At 45.3% G+C, this 23,340-nt stretch overlaps 2 protein-coding genes across 12 annotated transcripts in view; one reads left to right on the forward strand and one right to left on the reverse strand.

The window, feature by feature from the left end:
- INTS9 (integrator complex subunit 9) overlaps positions 1 to 20,105 on the reverse strand; it is a 75,131-nt gene extending 55,026 nt beyond the window's left edge. Inside the window, exons 1-6 of one of the 2 annotated variants that reach the window (XM_074921284.1) lie at positions 20,029 to 20,105; positions 15,839 to 15,966; positions 11,036 to 11,096; positions 8,488 to 8,550; positions 4,210 to 4,349; positions 2,232 to 2,318 (exon numbers count right to left, since the gene is read on the reverse strand). In XM_074921284.1, coding sequence (XP_074777385.1) covers positions 2,232 to 2,318; positions 4,210 to 4,349; positions 8,488 to 8,550; positions 11,036 to 11,096; positions 15,839 to 15,966; positions 20,029 to 20,037 — 488 coding nt within the window. In that variant the 5' untranslated portion in view covers positions 20,038 to 20,105. The remainder of the gene's footprint in view (positions 1 to 2,231; positions 2,319 to 4,209; positions 4,350 to 8,487; positions 8,551 to 11,035; positions 11,097 to 15,838; positions 15,967 to 20,028) is intronic. The other variant, XM_074921293.1, reaches the window with a different exon arrangement.
- A 399-nt stretch (positions 20,106 to 20,504) lies between these two features.
- Positions 20,505 to 23,340, forward strand: part of HMBOX1 (homeobox containing 1) — a 111,410-nt gene continuing 108,574 nt past the window's right edge. For all 10 annotated transcript variants that reach the window (XM_074895442.1, XM_074895448.1, XM_074895441.1 and 7 more), the window contains exon 1: positions 20,505 to 20,704. The gene's annotated coding sequence lies outside the window, so the exon portion shown is untranslated. The remainder of the gene's footprint in view (positions 20,705 to 23,340) is intronic.

Genomic DNA, 23,340 nt, shown 5'->3' on the forward strand with positions numbered 1-23,340 from the left:
ATAAGTATTCTGTTCCAGCAACAGACACCATTAAAAAAAAAATTCACCAAGGATCACATTTTCTTAAATAACGGATGTCAGTCCAACCCTGCATGTGCTATTAGCCAGGTGTTAATTTGTGGCTCAGTAGATGTTTGCTCACATGCTATAATAATCAGTTCCATTCACGCTTGCATGACACTTGTCACCAGAAATCTCAAAACACTTTGCAAACATTAATTAAGTCCCTGTATACCCTCTACGGTGGATAGGAGCTCCATTTTACAGAAGCAGAGGGAACTGAAGGGGGAAACTCAGAGCACAGGTGGGGCAGAGTTGGAAAGGGGATTCAGATTTGTCCCTGTTCCAGCTCACAGACAACAGTGGTTTGTAGCAGCCTCAAGGCAGAGTTTACGATACAGACTTACATTACTAAAGAGCTGCAGGGCTATGTCTGGCTATCCCCGCTAGCACAGCATTTCTTTGCTCTGTCTCTACCTCGTATTTAGGCAAGGTGTGCATTTTAGGAAAGCTGGCGGACCCGCCAACAACATCCCATACTGTGGCAGTGCTCTGTGCTCTACAGAGGTGCTGTATGTGGGACAGGACACCGTCTGTCCTCAGGGGGTAGGTGCTTATACCTTCCTCCTACCTTCGCTGCCACCCCATTCCAACAGGTACTTGATGGTACCAAGGAGGAACTATCAATATTAGGGCACCTCCCAAGCATTATGTGACAGAAAAATGTATTTTAAATATTGCTCCAACAAAAAGATTCCAGCCTTCTACAGCAGTTGAATCAGAACAAAGATTACCTCTGTGTTCGCCTCTGGAATAGTCAACAGCACACAAAGTGCTAGACAGCACTTTTTCTAAAATACGACCACCAGGAATGTGACATTAAATGAGCTCTAAGATATATGATCCTCCTTTAAACCATGCATACAAAACACATGCAGTAGTGTGATGAGAATAATGGCTGCAGTCCTCTCTCTTCACATCACTGTGAGCTTCAGGAGTGGTTCTGGACAGACCAGTGGACTCCAAAATTAAAAAAAAAACAAAACAAAACACTATTCTGATCAGAGTATACATCAGCCAGCACAAAATTCTGATCAACTTTATTGTCTTTGGCTTTGTTTTACATCTGTGCTTTACTTGCCTTCTTCAGAAGAGAGTTATAATGCTAAGACTGCTCCTAAGCTCAGCAGGAGAGTACAATATACAGCTAAACATATGTTAATTTGGATTTTTAATTTCTTTGCTCTGTGATACTGAAAAATATCAAGACTACTTTTATAATGTATGAAATAATTCATTTTAGTAAACTTTAAAATCAAGTCACGTTAAGAATCAGGAGTAGAAAATGGGAGATCAATTTAAAATGCACAAAGCAGGTTTTAAAAATAACTTTCTAATCAACCGGCCCCATCTTTAAAATGTGCCAAAACCAAAACTGACTCCTCCATAGAACATGTTGTGCACCTAAAGCTGTTTTTATTTCCAAGGAAAGCATTATAGGCAATTAGTAAACTATATGGATAATTTTTAGATTACATAGGCTTTCAAAATTTTACATGCAGAAGACCTCAATTTTGAGTACCTTGTTGTTATGTATTGATGGAATAATGGACATGGAGTTTCCAACTAACCTTTTTTTTTTTTTTTTTTTTTTTTTCCCCCCCAGATTTCAATTTGCTTCTAAGATCTGAAAAGCCAAAAAAACCACCTCTGCTGTTGAAGTGCAAAAGAACTGCAGCCCTGGGAAGAAAGGTGGCACTGCTCTGGTTGGCCATCAGTGACCTCCAACAGTTGTGTCTTGACTTTCTTAAGATTTCAGCAAACATGAACATAAAAAACATTTTAAATTAAAATTATTCCAATACATTAGGATGAAGTTTAAATAGCTTGTTAACTTCAACATGTTTTTATTATGTTAATACAAAAATCTGCTGGGTCTACCTACCATCATGGAGCTAAACTCTGTGAGAGGAGACCATGGGAGACTTTTATGTTATCAAGTCTTCCTTCAGGAATCAAACTCGTATGGTTGTTTGGAAGACCAACAATGTGCAAATCATTGAAGAAAGAACCAACTCAAGCAGCCATAGCTGTAAACCTCTTCAGGTTTTTTTTCTGCTTAATGGTAGTAGCAGTCTCAAATGGTGGCAGCTGAGCCATTATTACAGTGAAATCTAGAATTTGGACAGTGTTTTAGGACGATCACCCTTTCCTGGTGGCTGGCTCCTTACCTCTGCACCTCCTTGTTTTTCCACATGGAGGCAGACTGAGCCTTTGGCACACGTTCAATGGAATTCACCAGTTCTTCCATGAGAAGTCTGAAAAGACATCATAACTAAATTAGTATTGCAGCCCTTCACACAGGAGAGAATTTTATCCCAAATGGTTCCAAAATATCACACAAATTGTAAAACTATTACAGTTCTAAAGAGAGGTCCTTCATAGAATCAGAGAATGGTTTGGGCTGGAAGGGACCTGAACGATCATCTAGTTCCAACCCCTTGCCATGGGCAGGGCCACCTTCCACTAGCCCAGGTTGCCCAAAGCCTCGTCCAACCTGGCCTTGAACCCTTCCAGGGAGGGGGCAGCCACAGCTTCTCTGGGCAGCCTGTGCCAGGGCCTCACCCCCCTCACAGGGGAGAATTTCTGCCTTAGATCTCATCTAAATCTACTCTCTTTCAGTTTAAAAACTCTCTTCCCACAGAGGCATCACAGCAATTACCCTCACAAACATTAGTCCTGTTTCCCCACTGAGTGCATCAAGCTCAAGTCAGTCCCATTCTGTTTGCTTGGTTGCGACAGCAGAGCATCTGGCCCACTGGGTCACGGGTTATTTGGAAAGCAGTAGGACAAGAGAAACTCCCAAATCTCTCTCCTGCTGCACAAGATGATTTCTTCATTACTGACCGCTTGTCATATGGAATGAGACAATATATAGGAAGAAAAGTCATTAGCTGATGCCTGTTTATCACTTAGAGAAACCAAGCACATTGTCAGAGTGAACTCTCCTCATATATAAATGCACAATACAGCACCTGAGACAGAAAAATATGCCAGGCATTAAAAAATGGCACTGCAGATCTCACTGCCCAAAATTAAACTGCATTTGTAACTGTATGCGTGCTTCCCCTTGAAGGTAGGAAGTGGCAGATTTAACTGCAGAAGAATGGCATCTGGAATCACTTGGGGTGCGGAGAAGCACACCAGTATCCTCTCCAACAAGACTACTCTTGTTATCTTCAGCTATGGGCCAGCAATACCCCAGCGGTCTACTACTAGTTCATATTTATACAATTCCTTTCTCCTACAAGGGCCTTCAGTTTCTGTTTGTTTTTACACAAAGGGAGAATTACTCTGGCGTGGAAAGTTTGCACAGGACCTTTAACAGACAGATTCCTGCCCTAAAGAGCTTACAGAGTAGTTCAGATACCACAGCCTAATCTGGTTTCTAATTATTGAACATGGCAGCTGTTCTGCATGAGAGATGCACAGCACAAGTCCACTTTGACTTCATCAAGGGCCAAACCTGAGTAGGTCAATACCAAAGGCTGCAATCAACAGACAACTTTTTTAAGACAAGACTGCCAAATTTGATGACCAAGTATTAAGTTTCTGACTGCCCTATCACATCTTACATTTTCTATTCCAGTCTCATATGTCTGCTGTTTTTCTTAGCGCTTCTCTTTGGAGTTCAGAGCTTATGTATCTCAACTATCATTCGAGATGGAGACAGCTTAAATTCCCCTCCATGATGTGGAGAAAAGTGTGATTAAATTAATTTCAAATGCTGAAAAACTGCAAGGCAATAATCTTAAAATAATTTATTGTTGAAGATTGGTGATTCCTCTTTTGTTTAAGGGGAGGAGCGAGAAGCAAAAGAGATCTTTGGTTCATGGTTTTTGGAGGTTTGAAGTTGGCTATATGGCAACTGCCTCTCAAGGTGTCTCAGTCCACTCAAGATCTACTATCCCACATCCACTGCCTGGACTCAACACAAAGCACCTGCTGCAAATGTTGAAGACAGATGGTTGCAGAGGTTGGGAAACATTGAGTTAATACATTTGCAGCACTAAGGACTTGGCTGGCGTTCAGCTACTGCCTAAGAGCCTCTTCGGAACATTAGACACCGCTCCTCTACCCATATTGTCCTTTACACCTTTTCCTTAGCACTGATGAAAGAGGAGTAGAGAATATTAAGGGGCTTTTTACCTGCCAATCTGAACAGTGGGCTCAGTGGCATACACTGTTCCAGTGAATCCTGTGTACTCTGTGATATAGGGCAATGCCATCATGCAGTGATAGTTTGAGATCAAGATTACATCTACCGTGGAGAGGTCAAGCAGCTCAGTCTGAAAACAGAGGAAAGAGATAAGCAACATGTAACCCTTTCATGCAGTTTAAGCAATGGCAAAAAAAACTTTTTTAAAAAAACACTTTATATTGCTGGAATGTAAACGGTTTAGGAAAAAGAAGGCGGGGTGAGCATGTCTCAGCTGTGGCAAAAATTAACGTTTCCTTTAAATTAACTAGATTTATTTTAAAAGCCCCCTAAGATTCTTCCCTTCTCAAATCTGGAAAGGAAAGCATGTCCTAGGTTTGTCTGTCTTTCATGTAATGAAATGGCTGCCATTAAGAGAGGCATGATGATTAGAGTTCTATCAAAGAACTGATGCGTACGCTTCCTTAGGGAGGAACACTGGGCAGGCACCAAAACTTCTGCAGTAGCAATTTAGCAGGGTGTCTCGTATTTTTATGTGGCACATGGTGCCATACCCCAGGAGAGTGAGAGAGATGAAAGTAGATTGTATTTATTCATATGCTTAAAATAATTCTCCTATTTTCCCAAACTAAATGCTTGGCATCTTCATCATTCACATTTTCTACAGCAGGAGATTAAGCTCATTCATAGGATACAACAAAACAGACGGGTGGGTCCAATGTGTTTTGATGTGACAGTTAAGACAGCAGTTCAGAGAGTGAAAGAAGATTTCACACATTGTTAAAGGAATTTTAATTAGAAATATTTACTGGTAATGCTTTAACACAAATGGTGTCAAGTCAGAAATTTACAAGATATATGACCTCTAACTCAGTTATTATAGAGCAGCTAATGGAATTCAACACTCATCAAGCACATATTATCTGATTACAAGGCTTGGTCCAGCAATTTGAATAAAAAAGGCAAGAAAGTAGGTCACTCGGCTTTTCAGAGGGCTGACACAGTGCTCTGGTGACAAGCTGCTTAACTCATAGCTAAGCGTTCATGGTTTCAATCCATGATCACAGCTAATGTTGGAGGCATGATCTCCAAGCTGAGTAGAGTAGGTGAAACACCATCCTCAGATTCATGACAGGGCACCCTTTTATCTTACGAAGCTTGCCAAGCAGAAATACACTCACTATGTGCTATCAAAGAGCCTGCTGATGCCTGCTCCTACCAAGCTGGCCCTTCAGGGCTTGGTTTCCAGCTGTGTCCAAACCATACAGAATCAAACAGGGAGTCACTCAGCCCCAAGCTGAACCCCAGCCCAGCTCGCCATCACAGAATCATCTCAGTTAGAAAAGCCCTTGAAGCTCCTCCAGTGCCACCATGACCCTCCCCCTGACCGTTCCCAACTCCCCCAGACCCCTCAGCGCTGGCTCAGCCCGACTCTTCAACCCCTCCAGGGATCCCGGGGACTCCCCCCTGCCCTGGGCAGCCCATTCCAACGCCCAACAGCCCCTTCTGCACAGAAATCCTTCCTCAGAGCCAGCCTGACCCTGCCCTGGGCAGCTTGAGGCCATTCCCTCGGGGCCTGGCACTGGCTCCTTGGCTCCAGAGACTCATCCCCCCTCTCTGCCCCCTCCTGGCAGGGAGCTGCAGAGGGCCAGGAGGTCTCCCCTCAGCCTCCTCTGCTCCAGACTGAACCACCCCAGTTCCCCCAGCCGCTCCCCAGCAGACCTGTGCTCCAGACCCTGCCCCAGCTCCGTTGCCCTTCTCTGGCCACGCTCGAGTCATTCAATGGCCTTTTTGGGGTGAGGGGCCCAAAACTGAACCCAGGAATCGAGGGGCGGCCTCCCCAGTGCCGAGCCCAGGGCTCAGATCCCTTCCCTGTCCCTGCTGGCCACGCCAGTGCTGACACAAGCCAGGATGCCATTGCCCTCCTTGGCCCCCTGGGCACACTCTGGCTCATTCTCACCCCCCCCAGCCCCTCTCTGACCAGCAGCTCTCCAGCCACTCCTCCCCAGGCCTGTAGCCCTGCTGGGGGTTGTTGTGGCCCAAGGGCAGCCCCTGGCATCAGGAGGATACAGACTACCACTTGTCAAGCTTAAGCATCCCACATCTCAGCATCGTAGAAGCATTTACTAATAGGATGAAAAGGGTGTCAAAACCAAAACAAAAGTATAATCTTCCCTGGGACTTGCGGCAATCTCACTAAAAGGCCCTATGAACTGAAGAGGTCTCAAAATGTTTCTTGACTGTGAAGTGAGATAGACCAGAAGATTGCCAAGCAAAGAGAGGGCTGCACCCTGCACTCTGACATGTGGAAGTGTACTCTGCTGCTGAGACAGCCTCTTATCACCTTGTGGCTTCTGGATTCCATTCAAAACTTGGCTTTCTTTGGCAATGGTATTCCTGGAAGTGATACTGTGATTCTCAAACCAACTGCTTTTGCAGACAAGTTTCTTCAAAAGAAGCAGCATGGAAAGAGACAAAGAAGATGACAAAGCCTCTTTCACACAGGCTCCTTACACTGCGCTGCCAAACACCAGCAACATACTTCTACTCTGCTGATGCATTTGGCTGGCCATGACACCTGAACCCTCCTCCAGACACGGAAGCCTGTGAAGCTAGAGATGCGAGCTGTGTATCACTAGAGGATCTGCTCCCAGAGGAGACTTGGCATTTGTTGGGAACTTTGGGAACTGAAGCATTTTAGAGGCCATTTGTAAAGTTCCTACAAGAGTGACATGCATGGCTGGTTGCTATCTTCTAGTTGTACCGTGGACTGCTGGAAAACAGAGTTAGATTCAGTGATGACACTGGTATAACAACGCAGCAACTTCCGATCAGTCATGTTTAGAGCTACACATGTGGGTAATTTCCAGCCCAACAAAGTAACCAGAAGGCCTAGCTGAAGCACCCTAAACCCCAGCAGATTATCATTCCTGTGCATGGCCTCAATTCTGAATGGAATCCAAAATGTAAACTCAATCATTCCCAAAATCTGGGCCATAATGGACTTACAGATGCTTCCTACATATCTCCCTTCCACAGGACAGTAACCAGAAAGCTCACAAGAACTCAGAATTATTAGGGGTTTTTTTTGTTTTTTTTTTTTAAATCTGATTGGATTATATCCATTCCAGTTGGGGGAAACAAGCAATTACACACAGATCTGTTGATACCACTTGCCCAAACTATTAACAAAGCTGTTAACTTGCTTTAAAGAATCAAGATGACAATAGTCAGAAGCTGTAAGAGGTGAGTTTTGTGGAATCGACGAACAGAAGTGCTGTTGCCAGTACCCCAGAAAGCTGACAACCACTTTCCAGGAATGTTTTGTACTTCCTGTCAACAAGGTCAGGCAGAAAAAAAAATAAAAATCGCTGCCCAAAAGCAATCATCTCTGTCTTTGAAAGACAGAGAAAACATCCCAACATGAAATGAAAGAACTGATGTTATCACAGTCTGAACACAGCTGAGGAAAGAGGATACTATTCCCAGACTATTCCCCACCATTCACCCCCACCACTCTCTGCTCAGCTTTTTACTTCTTCAGCTTTCCTACACACACTGTTAATCTGATCAGTCAGGTAAGCTCAGTTAATTCAAACATTTTCAATAGTCTTGCTTTCTTTTTTTTAAATCCAGGTATTTTTTTTTAAAAAAAAACAACCAAAAATCAGCTTGAGAAGCAGCCACTTACAGTTATGTCAGTGGATGTGAAGGTACAGTTCTTCCCTCAAAGAGGCAGTGATGAATAGCTAAGAAGGCAGAAAAACTTTTTAACCTAAATTTGCTGCTGGCAGAACAGCACATCTAACTGCAGCCCAGCAGAATCAAACAGTGCCCTGACCACACGGTCGGCTCCCCAGGAGAGCTCCACTAGGCAGGTCATGCACCTGTGGTTAGAGACAAGCAGCCTTCCTTGTCTTCATTCACTGCCCTTATCTAGATCAGCACATGTATCCTGTCATAATCAAGTCCAGCTCAATCATATTGTCTTTGCAAGGTCCATAAAAAGGGACGGTTAAGTCTTTTTCTTCTGTGAGATATTGATCTGCTCAGAGACTAACCAGATATCCCAAAACCATTGTCGAAAAGGGCTGTTTCCATCCTTTTTCCAGTGTCATAGCTACTAGAAGCACCTTAACAGCACAGAGGTTTTAGTAGTATTACGAGTACTGATAAATTAGCATGAATCTAATAATAATAATTTAGCAAGTTTCTCCCACATGATTGAATGGAGTCAGATTTCTCAGTAAGGCTTTGATCAAACTCACCTCTGGTAAACAGAACTCAGGCACAGAGTCTACAAACACATGGCCAGAGCACTCCTTTAGTTCCTGTAAGAAAAACACATCAACAGAGAAGACACAAAAATACAATGCAATGTTACTCCAACACAGCAGATTTTGCACTTTCAAAACCTTAACACGGGTAATTTCCAGCCCGTTACTACATTATGTTTATCCCCTCTTCTAGATATAATTTGCTACAAGCAGATCTGCTGAAATTGCTTTTATGCAAGATGAGGCTGCTTGGTTCTTCAAGGGATCAGACGCTTGTTTGGAGGAACAGAGAGAACACTCTGGGAGGTAAGGAAAGGGACCCCAGTAACCACTGACTGGTTTTGCTGGGGTCATGAAGGAGGTGCTGTCCTGAGAAGATGTGTCTTCTCTGCTCTTCCAACTGCAGATGTGTTGGCTGGGAAACCTGTAATAATCCGAATTGACTTTGTCTACCAGAATCAGGAGTAAAGTATGAATTGAAAAGTGGGTCAGGAAGACCACTCTTCTCAGAACTCCTGCTCTCCTGACCTGGAAGGTGTGCACAGCACCCTTATAGCACCCTGGCTGTCTTACAAGTTTGGAATTTGGTTTTGGTTCCAAATAATATCAAACCTTCTCTGTCTTATTAGAAACAGAAGAATACAATTTTCAGCCTCTGCCTCACAGCATTTGATGAAACACCTTTTGGGTATCTAAGCTCCACATGGCACTTTTTGTTAGATTTCTCTCTAATGGATCTCTAGTCCCCTATTTTCTTCCTTTTTTTTCCAAGGCTGACATCAGAAATCTTTGTCACATGAAAAGTCACATTCTTCAGGATTATGTATGGAACAAAAATATTCCCAACTCTAGTCCTAACACACCTCACAGGCTACCTATCTCCCACTCTGCCTTCTCTTGTGGATGCTTCTCTTGCTTGTCCCAAAGCGAGTGGTCTCAGGCACCTTCAGACTGACAGAATTAAAAATTGAATCCAATTCTTAATAATTACAGTGCACCTGCCAACTAATAATGAATGAGCAATTACATCTAGTGGCAGAAGTCTCCTAACCTCATCTCAAGGGAGTTCAAAATGATTAAAACTAGATCGCAGCAAATTTCAATGCCTCTCCAGGACTTAAGTTTTATAACTGTCATCCAGAGAGTGCTATAACAGGAATGTCCACCCGACATGATAAAACATCCCCCTTTGACTCCTTCCCTTGCCTTTTTCCAGCATGGGTCAAAGAATTTACCATTCCACGCAGTCAAAATGGTCAAGGTGAAGGTAAGAGACGCTGCCTTTGAATTTTTAACATGCTTTCCACTGATGCTGTGCGAGTTTGAAGATTTCTCTTGAGCACACACTGCAACAGCAGCACCACAGAAATGTAAGTATATCACATATAAAAATATATACAGCCTACCTGCTCTTTGAACAGAATGGAGTCCAAAGCTCTGAGACCAAGGCTGGGGTTCAGGACAAACAAATTCCAGGGAATTCAAACTGGGCAACTCCGTTCCTGTCACTGAGCCTCTGCGATTGGCAGTTAGCATGTGTTCTGAATAGAGTTGTTACTATTTTACTAACAGAAATGCTGCCTATACAGTTTCTTTTGTCTCCAATGAGAAGAAAAATCAGGTCTTTAATCTATGATCTTCAGCTCTCTTGCCTGTAAAAATCAGATCAATCCATTTTGTCCACCTCAAAGTCCCCTACAAAAGCAACTGTTATTACTGTTTCCCTTTAATGTTCACATAGTCAGAGAACAGTCTATTAAAACGGTATTTTCTCTACTGATACCTATTGCTGCACACATTTGAAATGTATCTGCCTATTTTACTAACATCTGACATATTTTTGAGTTCATTGTTCCCCTATGGCAGATCAAGCTGGATGCTGCAGTGCCTAGTTTTGGCTGAAGCCCTGGATAAATTCTGCCTACAAAACTAATGTAATGAAAAGGGGGGAGAAAAAGAAAAATTCGGTGTCTCTCATGTAGCTGAGTAAGTCCTGTGTCTTAGAATTAGGAGCCCAGAGATAATATCCTCCCTGCTATGTCCAGCAGCAGAACACACGTTGATTTCAGAGGCCAACGACATGCTTTTCCTCTATGAGAGACCTCCCATCGGCAAACCATTCACTTTCTCATAGTTCTCCTGCCTAAAAAAAGGTATGATAGCAACCTCATTTATAAGCATGCTATGAAGCTTTAATGTCAGAAAACTGAGGCTGTTGAATAAAAGGCACTCTTAAGAAGGCAAAGCACCGTTATTTATGGAGCTCCATGAAATAAGAAAATATTCATACTGATGATTTCTGCATTTTAAGAGGATTTTCTAAAAAGCTAGGCTGCCTCTGAAGACTGAAAGCCTCAGAGTTGCTGTTAGCATTTTGTTTCAAAATGTTCTGCTCAACAAGGACATCATGGCTGGTAAGAGTACACATAGAAAACTTTGCGATGAGTCAGCATGGAGGTATTGTTCCTGCAGCACAAGCTCCTTAACCTTTCAGGTAGCTGTTTGCACGGCAAGAAAATTCTAACCATTGGTACAGTACCTTGTCCAGAAACGTGCTTCCATCCTTCAAAACCCAACCAGGAAGTCTGGACAGCCTGGGGCTGCAGAAAGAGAAAAAAAATAATATCGCAATATGAATTATATCATTATCAGTTGCTAAGCATAGACCTTCTGTTTGGTGTCACACAGGAAGGAGAACACCATTTCTGTCTCAGGGAACTAACAATCTCAATAAAACAGACAGACAGTTTCACTGTTTAAGTGTTCAACTGAAATGACTTATACAAATCATGACTACGACACTTATAAGTAAAAAGAGTAAGAGGACGACACATGCAAGGAATTTGATTTTAGTCATTTATGGTGAGAATTTCAAAAAAGGCTCAGTGCTGCTTATGTTGCCCTGTGGTGAAACTGGCTGTATAAACAGAAGAAGTTAGGACAGCAACAAACTCTGTGCCTGAAACAGTAAAAAAAGCAGCGTAAAAATGCACTGGGATAGAAAACGACAGACAAATACTCCCATTGGCAATGGCAGGGAGAGCCCAATGCTCTGGACTAAGTCATTTATAAACACAGAGACTGTGATTTTATTGGTTTCATGCTTAGGTCTCACCCCGAAGACCCACACTAAGAGCTGTACAGTGTGTTTACATGGGTTGGAAAGACAAAGGGACAAGGAGGTTTTGCTGCAAACTGCATGTTTTAAGCTGGCAGGTCTGGTACCACTCAGCAATGGCAGGGGCCCTTTTTTTAATTATTTCAAATGCCAATAAAGAAAAGTCAAAGTGGATGCTGTAATCCTGAGTTTACGGTAGTAACTGCTGCAGCATTTCTTGCTACCATATCTGGAGAGACATATTTATACTCCACAGTCACATTTGGTTTTTGGGTGAGCTTACAACTGAGCTCTAAACCCACTGTCTGCCCAGATCCAAGTACATCTGCAGAAATTCAGAAAAAGAAAAAGTTGAGGAAACAAGAGAATTGGACCCACATGGAACCAAGCCCTGCAACAACCTCAGATTTGGAGACAAAACTCAAGAAGGCGGTCGCATTGAAATCTGCAAGTGTTGCACACTAAGCTCTACGGACAGGCATGCTTATATGCTGTAAGGGCTTTGAAATTTCACATCTTGAAAATAGGAAGTGATTCAAGGGCTCAGAGGACTGCTGTGTTCAGACTAACATCAGCATAAAAGAACAAATTCTAACTGGCACTCCAGAAGGTCACAAGGAAGGAAAATGGGGAAATCTAAGGCTCAAGGAGTGGCGACAGAAGGTAAGGGGTGACAGCAGAAGGATATGTCATCGAGAAGCTATGCCAGAGAAGTGTAACCCCCTTTTGAGGATAAAGAGAAAGTCTGAAGAAGTCAGATGATAGAAAAGATGAAGCGGCTAAATGTACTCCCCACTGACACATTCAAAAGCACAATTTAAGAGCAGTATTTTGGAGACTGAAGGGGCTGAGTAGAACTGGTGCAGAGAGACTAAAAGAGCTATGGAAAAAGCAAGAACAAACCACTCTGATATGCAACAATTTTGACAGATAGGGGAGGAGAGGACAGAAACCTTGGCTGGAAGGGATATCTGGAGGTCTACAGGCTCAAAGCCAGCACTACATCAGGTCAGGCACAGCTTTGCTCAGCCGTGTCCTGCAAATCCCTGGAGCATGAGATTCCCTAGAGCCTCTCTGGTGATGGGTGAAAGTGCTAAGAAAAACTTCATCACTGGGAGGCTAATGTCAAACCTGAGCCTCTCAAGACACAATCTGTGGCCACTAGCCCCTTATAACTGCCTGCCACTGTTGAGAAGAGTTTGGCTCTATTGCCTCTGGAACTTCCTCTGAAGCAGATTAGGTGGCTGTTAGCTCCCTGTCTAGGCTCCTCTCTGCCACACTGAACAAGCCCAGCTCCCTCAACCTCTCTATGTAGTCACGGGCTCCTGACTATCTTGAAGCACCCTTGACACCCTCTCCAGTTTCTCAGCATCTCTCTTCAGGTGGGAATCCAAACTGTGGTTTCACCAGCACAAGGCAGACAGGAATAAATTTCTCTTGATCTGCTGGTCCCACTCACCCTAATAGTAAATTGTTTGCCTTATTCATGATTTGTACCAAACCTGGCATCCACTGAAGAGTATACAGTCTTGTCAAGAGAGGCAAAATTAGCAGACAGGACTTCTGTGGGGGTAAAAGTGCAATAAGCAACACAGGACAGAAGGGACTCTTTACCTTGAAGCTGAGAAGTAACACAGTTCCTGCCAACATAGTTTTGACATTGTAACAGAGTGATTGATTAATCCAAAATAGCTAGAACTGTCCCATAAATAATGTGAGCAATTGTGTCATGGCTAGACAGGAAAGGTTAAGAGCTTCCCACATGTTCGGTTTACCGTTTTGCATTTGACTTTGGTACAGGGGAGAAAATTTCAGTTGACAAACCTCCTTCAAAGTACATGAACTGGCATAACGTGTTTGGCAACCGGAGGTACTTTGCACATGCTCCATGGGCTACTGAGAACAGGGACTGCCATTTCCAGGACAAGGTGAACTATAAATACCCCTTGACCGGCTTTTTTTGAAAAGCAAAGAACCCTAAAAAATGTCCAGTCCCTTTAATGACACAAACACTACAGCACGTTCCCCTCTTATAGATTAAAGTACAGGCTCTCAAAATGTTTGCTCAAGGAGGGTCCCATGCCAGGTACAACAGAGGATTTAGCTGCATAGCAAAGATCCTCTGTAATATCATACCTTTACACTCCACAGAGGTAAAAATTTGGATACCTTTGCAGACCACATACTGAGACTTGCAGAACCCAAGTGGCTCCAGGATTATACTGTGGGGACCTCTGGTTTAAAGACAGCAAGAGAGAAGCATAGCTCCTCTCTGGTTAAGGTTTCACATGCGTCCCTCTCAGCCCAGCTGCAAGAAGCAGCACATTTGGATCTGAGAGGACATGCAGCTGGCAATAACTAAGATCTGACAGACCTACATTTAAATTCTTGCACCGCTCTGTGCTTCACACAAGACCTCAGGCAGCCAGTCCTTCTTGTAGTCGCTCACCTGGACACTGATGATAATGTCAGCTCTCTATCACCTGGCCGTGTTATGTTGATAATACACTTTGGAATCTCAGAGGTATTTAGACATCATGGTAAAGGAGACCTAACATATAATGGCACAACTATGAATACTATGGAGAGATAAGGGCTTTTTAGTGGCAGTCACATTCCTCCTCAAGTTTCTAACTCATTTCCACAACTCCCTGCAGGACATCTGTTTTGTGGAGTACTGAAGAGATCAATTTCTTGCCCAAGTCCATGTGCTTAGGACAATCCTTGCTGTAAGGGGTGTTCAATCACCTTACCGACAAGATTGATTGGATTTAAATCCAACTGTTTGCTCCGATTCCACTGGGCCATCAGGGGTCAAATCTGACATCCTTTCTTATTGAGTTTTAGTCATTTTAGTGCAGACATTCTGGAGGTACGTAGGGAATTCCAGGTTGTGACCTGCAATTTGGCTGTTCATTCCCAGGGTCTGCTATCAGCAGACAAAGCTGGCATATCCCCAGAGAGCGCTGATGCCTGCAGTTCTAAAGAACCTCTTAAGCCTTTGTTCAATCACCTAATTTTGCTACTTGTTTCTCTCTCAATTTCCTTTTAATTCGGGGGGGGGGGGGGGGGGGGGGGGAGAGAAAGCAAATGCAAGGCAATTCTGTCTGTACTTGGATTTCCCAAATTTTCTGGATCCCTTTAAAATCTGCTGCTGCCCGTAAATGTTGTAGTTTGCAATTGCATTATGAAATGGGACAAAAATTGACTATCACACTGATCAGTCTTAAGGCATTTGTTGCCTATTCTACAACAGATCTTGAACTCCATGTTTTTGCAGAACAATGCAAGCATTGTCTATTCTTTTCCTTTCCAAAAAATAACAAATCATAGGAAGTGCTGGACAAAACTGTTTTAACCTCATTAGGTCACTTAGGAAACTATCTTTCCCAATCATATTCTCCCCTTCTCAATCAAGTCTGCCCTGAACCCAGACACGTTCCTCACTTGTTTCCTCGTGGATCAAAATTACTAAAATGGCTTTTGTAAAAACTCTGACTGCTTCCCATCACCAGGAGTTACTCATTCCCACCCTTCCAACACCTCATTTTGGCAATTTATTCCATTTATTTCACCCTAACTGAACATCCAAATTCATCCAAAAACCTGGGAAAATGTAACTTTGTAGCGAGGGCAGAGAAAGGTGAGTCTTGATCTCAGGATTCTCTTCTAGACTTTACTTTTGTTTTACTGCTGTTCTACTCCTCCACCCACCTGTACTGCCCTTTTATTTATTTAATTTTTAAAAGGGAACAATTATATCATCAAGTCAACTAACGAGGACTGTTAAGTGCTATTTTCCTTTGCATTAGTCTATGCTCTGAAGAAAAGCCTGAGAAGACAGTGGTTAAACAGTACTTGCTGGGCTCCACGCGCTCCATCTCAGTTACCCATTTATCTCATCTTGCATGAAGAAGCCAGAAAGATGACAGATATGTGACCTCACTTGTGCTGAGCAGTTGCAGCAATACTTTATTGAAGCTTAGAATAAATTATCTAGAAAAACCAATCAATAAATCCATAAAATGTCTTCCGTCTAGTGAGCCAAAGGACGTTATTTTGATAAAGAGAATTTTTAAGTGAACAAAGTCTATTTATGATATCAGATGATGCTGTTCATTTGTACTCATCCCCTCCCTCCTTCCAATACACCATTTCACACACAGTACTCCAACTGCAACCCAAGAAGACACAGACTAAGTGCTTACAGGCTGCAGAACATACCTCTGAACCAGGGGCAACGGGAGGAAATTGAGGGTAGACGTCATATCCAGTCCACAATCCAACATGATGGTGGTGGATTTGAACTTGAGTACATTGCATGGTAAGGTTGGATGTCCTGACAGGCAGTACTGAAAGAAGAATATGAAGATGAATTACTCATAACCTTTATCAACAGAGTGAAACCCCCCCAAAACCTGCCTTTTTCACCCCTTATTTCGAAACACGTAGTTTCACACACACCAGAATGAAACCTGATTTCCTATGAATCTGTGTCTGTTCACCGAGATTTCCTCGTGTCAAGGTATTAAAGGGCAGATTTTCTTCAGACAAGGTTTTTTGATCGCAAGGCTCGAGAGGATGACAAAACTCCTCTCTCCAGTTTAGGACACATGCAGAATCTCTTTTCTAACCACCACCTATTTAAACAAAAATCCCAGAAAAACCGTTTCTTTAAAACCCAGTCCTACTGGCAAAACTTGGCTGAAATTGGCTAGCAGATTTGTAATTACTTGGGGTGGAAAGGGAGGGAGACAAGCCCTGCAGGAACACAAGTTTTATTTCCTTCAGAAACCGGGCTAAACAACCAGACAAGGTGCAGCCCACACCTTCTGCGGCTGCCTGGCACAGATCAGCAGAGGAAGCTGCTCGTGTGCACCGCAGCAGCTCTGGGGCATGCTCTCACCTGCTTTTTGTCTTGCTAAAGGCAAAGAGGAAACACGAGGGAATGGACAACCATACCTGAATGGAAGGGTTTGTGTACTGAGAAATCCCAAATGCTTTGCAAGCTTAATGAGCCAGTAAGCAGGTTATGTACGGGGGCACTTCAGCATCATTGAGATGCAGTCACCTCTTGTATGGAGAGTGGCAAACATTTAACGAGGCACAAGAGCAGCTGAAGCTTTGAATAAGAAGAGGAGTGAATAAAAATGCCAGCTTTAAAATGCAGGATTAGAAATTTAAATGTCTGAATAAAGCCCGGCCACCTCCACATGAGGGTTTCTCTTCTTTGACAAGGAATTCGATGGTTCTTCGGGGACTGCAAGAATAGGAGATTTTGAATCTCGGATACAAATTTCTGCATCTCCCAAGTCTGGGCATCTGGCAGCACAGCAACACTCAGATGGTCAAACGTTAGCTTTTAAATTCAGGTTTTGGTCAATTAAGATGAAAAATATCAGTTGGATGGCCATGCACTGCACTAAAAACAGACTAAGTCATTTTCTAAGTCATTTATACCTTCTGCTTGCTTTCTAGACTTCACTCCACAGAAGTGGAAAGAAGGTAGATGAATTATTTCATTTTCTACCTCTGGCCACAGTATGTTAGCACAGGACTGCAACTGTCTGGATTAACAGCTCCCAAGGACTCTATTTACATACATTCATCAAAAACCTGTTTTAAATTATATTTAAATATTAAAAAGCTACTAAGCCCCAAATATTAAATTAAAAAAAAAAAATCACAAAGACTTTTGTTTTAAAATCACAAAGCCTTAATTATCCAGAAACAGTATTACATTTTGCCTGCTGTTAGCAAAGTTTAAAAAAAACATGAAAAGCCAATCTGGTGGAAGAAGGGAGTACACAAGCAAGGAATTCAGTTGTTTTATTCACAAATACAAATTCGCATGTGAAATTAAGTTCTCACCAGACCAGAATTTTGACAACTAAAGCTATAAATCCAAGTAAACAATGAGAAATGAAAAAAATAAGATCTAAACTATTTCTGTAGCATTTAAACTATTGGTGATTAAAAAAGGCAATGAAATATCACCACTTTTATCAGCAAAACACTTTCTTGCTTTTTTAAAAATCATGAATAGGATCATGACCCTGACATCTACGAGCTAACTGGAAAATCTTCCTCTTTTCTTCTTTAAAAGCATCTAAAATAATCTATATCTGTGGCTGTCACACTGTGGTAAATGGATTCCTGAGAGTCAATGGACTCTTTCTACCAGATTCAAGTAAAGTGACTAAAAAAAAAAAGCAATTCATATATGCTATACAGCTATTTGCACAGGTGATATTTCTGGGCCTGTATCTCTGTTAGAATTTTAGATTAGGAATCCAAGAATCGGAGTGTCTGCACTATATATGTCTCTATATACACTATAAATGTGATAATTTCCACCCAGTTTGTACTTGTTACTGTTTAAAACAAATCCAGAGATCCCAGTCACTAATATTCCTGACCAGACTAAAACGCAAGTCCTTTTTGCTCTAAGATTTGTTTGCTTCTATCTTTATTCCCTCATGGCTAAAGGCTGGTGCCTCCTCTCCTAACTGAAAAACAGTTGTGTTAAATACGCTCACCTCAGCTCACAACTTCCTTGGCAGGCTTTGTAAATCGGATGAAAGTTTGACAAAGTGGGGCACAAAGAGGTCAAGATGAGGGGCTAATTCCAGATGCTGAGGCCCTTGCAGAGGCAGGCTCTCAGCAGACATCTGGTTCACGCTGAGCGCTCGCCAGCTCAGAGCATCTCTGGTGATCTCATGGATGGCAATGTGACAGAGAAAAGAGATGTCGTCTCACGCTAGCAGCTCCAAAACAGTCCAAATCTTGCAGGTTAAAGCTAGCGCTCAGAATTCCAACCGAAGCCAACAAATACTGCAGCGCATTCTTTCAGTATTAATATCACACGCTAGCTTAAAATCTAGGGGGAAATCAGCAACTGGATTTGCCTGGACCAAAGCAGATTCGAATTTGTGGGAATCTGACATTTTCACTGGATTCTGAATCACGTCTGGAGTCCACCACCGCTACCTTGTTCTTCCAAATGCAACCCGAATTTATGAGAGGATGAAATAGCATCCATCTTCTCCCCCCCCAACCCCAAGATTCAGACACAGTTCCAAACAAACATAAGATGAAGAACCTGGTCTTATGATCCCCAGTCCCCAAACTTACACATAAAATGTTATGATACAGATTTCAGACAGCTTGCATTTGCTCCCCTAACCCCTTCCCTCTCCCTACGCAAGACTTTAGGCATTAAAAGAATTCTGAATTTCCACTATGGTCTTCATTTAAAGATTTCTCAGCTTGCTTTTACCCCCCTGCATCATATCAGCCTCCACAATCACATCCAGAAGTGCTTAGTTTTGCACAGTTTATCCCACTGGTAGTATTCATCCATGCAGAGAGACTTAATCGCATACGTAAGATTACGCAGGATCAAGCTCTCCGGGCACCTGCCTACTGATTTAATTTTACACGGTTACACCACCAATTGTGATTTACTGGAAGTTTCAAAACAAGCTCAGAATCCAAGTTTACTCCTACAAAGCTTCCCAAACTGCTCTGTCATAAACCAGAGACAATCTCACATTTCACAACGGTGTAACTTCAAGTTAAACAAATCAAACGTTATGCTCAGGTATTCTGAAACCTGCTTCGGTTTTCACCTCCAAAGAATCGCAGCACATTATGTGAAACAGGGAAATTCTTCCTCGAAAATAAAGTAGTGGCTGAATCCAAGGAAACTTAAATAGTTGAAAAGGGAGATCTAGAGAGGAGGCCAATATTAATAAAGGCAATGTATTTTCTGTTAACTCTCCTCGTAGAAGGTTGTAATACCAGAACCAAAATATTTGTCAGAAGTACAGAGCACTCTTGGCAAAGCTATGCCAGGCTGATTTTCTTACAGATAACTACGTGTATTAGCGTCATACTGCTGATGGAAAACGATTTTATTACGAACTGCAGGGATTTATTAATATTCCTAGAGCAACCCAGTAGAAGCCACATGTGCAGGGGTCTAGCTCCAGCACTGTTCCACAGCGAGTCTCGCGTTTAAGTGTAGGAAGGCTGCGAGACACCCTGCTCCTCGTCTTCCTGGATCCCACCCAGTGTTTCACCCGACCCAAAACCCCGCACCCGGACAGACCCCTGGGGCGAGGGGGAGGGAGGGAGGGGCAGGGCAGCAGGCCTGAGAGCAGCCTGCCTAGGCCTGTGCCGGTGCCTAACCCCGGCCCGCCCGGGCCTCCCCCGGTGCCCTCCCCTCAGGCGGCAGCTCCCCACCGACCGTTTAACAGCCGAGCACCGGGCCCGCCTCCCTCAGAGCCGCCACCCCCCCCCCCCGCCTCAGTTTCCCCTCACGCCCGGCCGCGCTGAAGCTGCCGCAGGCCAGGGGGCGATCCCGGGAACCTCCCCGCCTTCTCGCCGCGCCCCCAACCCCACGCACTCACCAGCTTCATGCTTCACTCGGCTCTATTTACCGGGACAATCCTGCCCCCACCTTCCTGCCCGGCCCCTGGGCCCCCCCTTTCTCCACGCCCCAGGGCACTATGGGAGTTGCAGTCCCACCGCGCCCCCGCCCAGGATGAAGTCATGGCGGAGCCCGCCCCTCCCTCCCGAGGCATGCCGGGAGCTGTAGTCCGCCCCGCGCTTCGCCCCGCGCGCCGCCGGCGTGCCGCGCTCCCGAGGCATGCCGGGAGTTGTAGTTCCCGCGCGGCGGCTCTCCCCGTCACCCTGGGGAGGGGGGAACTACAAGTCCCAGGGTCTCACGGCGGCAGCAGGTGGGAGCTCGGATGTTGATATCAACATGGCGCTTGTCAGACAGACAAAGACAGTCAGTCTGGTGTGATTGAGCCAAAAAAAAAAAAAAAAAAAAAAAAAAGGAAAGAGGGAGCTAGCTAGGAGGAGGGAGCGGCAGGAGGAGAGACAGGCGGGGAGGGGGCCCCTTGTCCTCGGGGGGCTGGGGAGGGGGGGGTCGGCGGCCGAGGGATTTCCTCCCCCCCCTATTGTTCTCGTCCCTCTGCGCCCCCGTTTAATCTCCCCTCACGCTGGGGTGGGGGGCGGGCGGGGGGACCCCCCCACTCCTGCCGTTCCATGGTGAGGTGGAGACGCCGCCAGCACCCAGAGGTGAGTGTTGCTTGTGGGGAGGAGGAGGAGGAGGAGGATGGCGGAGGGGAGGGGGGGGGGGAGGAGGGTGAGAGCGGCGCTTGTGAGGGGAGGGGGCGGGCGGGTGGGTGGGCTGGAGGGAGGGGAGCGGGAAGGGGGTCCCCCCTCAGCCGGCACCGCGGCTGCCTGCGGGGGAGTTTCGTCGCGCCGGAGAGCGGGTTTCCTCACAGCGTGGGATGTGCGTGAGGGGGGGGAAAGCCGGGGCTGGGGGCGGCCAGGGGCGGGCAGGGGCAGCCCCTCAGCCCGGGCGGCCGCTCGCCGGCAGAGTTTGAGCCGCGGCTTTGGGTGGCTCCGCGTCTTCTCGGCGCCCCCGGAGCGGGGGAGGAGGAAGGTGTCCCCGGGAGTCTGCTGCGGGGGTCTGCGGGAGGGCAGGGCAGCCTCTGGGGTTTAAAGAAGAGCCCTCCATCGTTGTTCCTGCCATTTATTTATTCATTATTATTTTTCAAACCCCTCTCCCGGGTGGGGGTGGGGAGACGGACTCGTGGTGGCTGAGTCCCCTCAGCCTGGGTGGGTGCCTTTTTTTTTTTTTTTTTTTTCTTCCCTTCCCTCTGGTGGTGTTGTTTCGGTTTTGTTCGCCGCTGAGTTTGGGGCTGGGCTGGTGCGAGCCTCAGCCTGGCTGCGGAGGGCGACGGGGGCCCCTGTTCCCTGTCCCCAGGACCCCGGGGGGGGGGGCTACCCCGGCCCGGCCCGGCCCGGCGGTAGCTTGGCCGGGGAAGGCGGAGGAAGGCGGGAGGCTCCGACCCTGCGGGGATGGAGCCCGGTGCGCCGTGAGGATCGAGCCGGGGCTCTGCCGGGGAGCTCTGCCTGGCTGGGGGGGGGGGGGTGACGGGGCGCTGAGAGGCCGCCGTGGATGTGCGAGGGCTCCCGGGGGTTCCTTTCTACGAGAGCCCCGATGTTTTGTACCTATGGAGGTGGGGGGGAATGGGAGCCACGGGCCCCCCAAACCCCGCTGGCTCCCTGGGCTGGGAGGCTGCGCGACGAGGAGAGCGAGATCTGTTGCAGCTCCCGGGGCTCTGAGAGAAGGTTTTCGGGAGGGCAAAGGCGTGAAGCCGAAGGGTGTCTTGTTGCTGGAGACTTTTAACATAGGAACGGGTGGGGGGGAAGGAGGAGGACCCGGAGGGAAGTCATTCCCAAAATGTGCGAGGAGAGCTTGGGTGGGGTGTCATCGGCTTGTTTATTTTGTACTTCTTGGGAAGAGATGGGGACGGGGGGTGGGAAATGCTTTTGTATCCGTGCCTGGGATGTTGTGGTTGTTTTGTTGGCTTTTTTGTTGTTTTTTTTTTTTTTTTTTTTTTTTCGGAAGAACAGTGTGTTTGACCCCAGGAGCGGCTGGAGGAAGTGGCAGGGAATGCCGCTGAACTATTTTGCACTGGTTCAGGGTTAAAACAAAACAAGAAACGAGTGGTTTTAGGTGCGGAATACACATGCGAGACAGACCGAGCCGAGTTCTTCAACCTCAGTTTTGTCTGATGGATTTTTTTTTTTAGTTGCAAGAGTGTCTCTTGGTATGTTTGCAGAGCACTTCTTCGGAAAGCATTTTTTCCTTTGCGATAGATCTGAAAAAAGCCTTGGTCGTGTGTGCTGTTTTTCACAGCCCTTTCGTGTTAGGGACAAAAAATGCTTTTTTTTGGGGGGGGGGGGAGGGGGAGGGAAGAAGGAAGAGGAAATGAAGATTTTAAGCGTGTTCGCTATTTGTCTGTGGAGTCGGGTATATCTCAATTTGTTCTCCTGCTCAGGTAGCATTAGGAGTAGGGATAAGTGGCTTTTGAGTACAAAATGTGTATGAACAAAAGCTGGAAAGATCTGAACTTTGTAGGGAGGAAAGCGTTAAGCTGATGGCCAGGGCACGCGTTTGAGAGCACCGTCGGAGCAGATCTGATAGACGCTAAGCTACGTGCCCCTGCCTCAAACTAATGGGCATGGAGCAAAAAGAAACTGGTGGAAAAAAGCCCTACAGTTAGCGTGAATGATACCATGTCAGATATATCGGATCGGAGAGAGGAATTGTGCTCTGCAGACGATTTTGAGGGCTGGTAAAAACCTGAAGTGCCTGCTTGCGTCCCGTGATATGACTAGCTCATTTCTGCAGGGCTCATCAGGTACAGAGTCTGCTTCCTTCCTGGGATGGTGCAGCTGGCATTTGATTTCCTCCATGGATGGGAGAGGAGGAGTCCTGTGCAGTTTTTTTCCCCGAGATGATTGCATTTTCTTTGGCCTTGCTGTACCCTGCCTCATTAGTAGGAACTGCATCTATATTTATTTACCATTATACCACGTCCCTCGGGATGTCGGGTGTAGTTTGGAGTAGGTATATATGGATTTATCACTCTTAACATTTTTTTTTTTCTCCCATCATGCTAGGACCAAATCTGTCAACAGCAGAGAGCAAACTTAATTTATTTCTGTGTTTTGCATCTCCCTTTTTGCCATTTCTCTTCCAAATTGTGAAGAAAACATCTCTGAGATGTGGAGGGGGGAGGGAAGTAGGGAAGAAGTAAGAAAGGAATGGAATATGTTATCTGTGCAGGGATGCATTTGTTATCTGCACGTTCTGGGAGCAGCGGGCTCTGTGAAAGAGCAGGGCTTGATACTGCATC

Source organism: Athene noctua, chromosome 1 (assembly GCF_965140245.1).
Source record: "Athene noctua chromosome 1, bAthNoc1.hap1.1, whole genome shotgun sequence".
Lineage (NCBI taxonomy): Eukaryota > Metazoa > Chordata > Aves > Strigiformes > Strigidae > Athene > Athene noctua.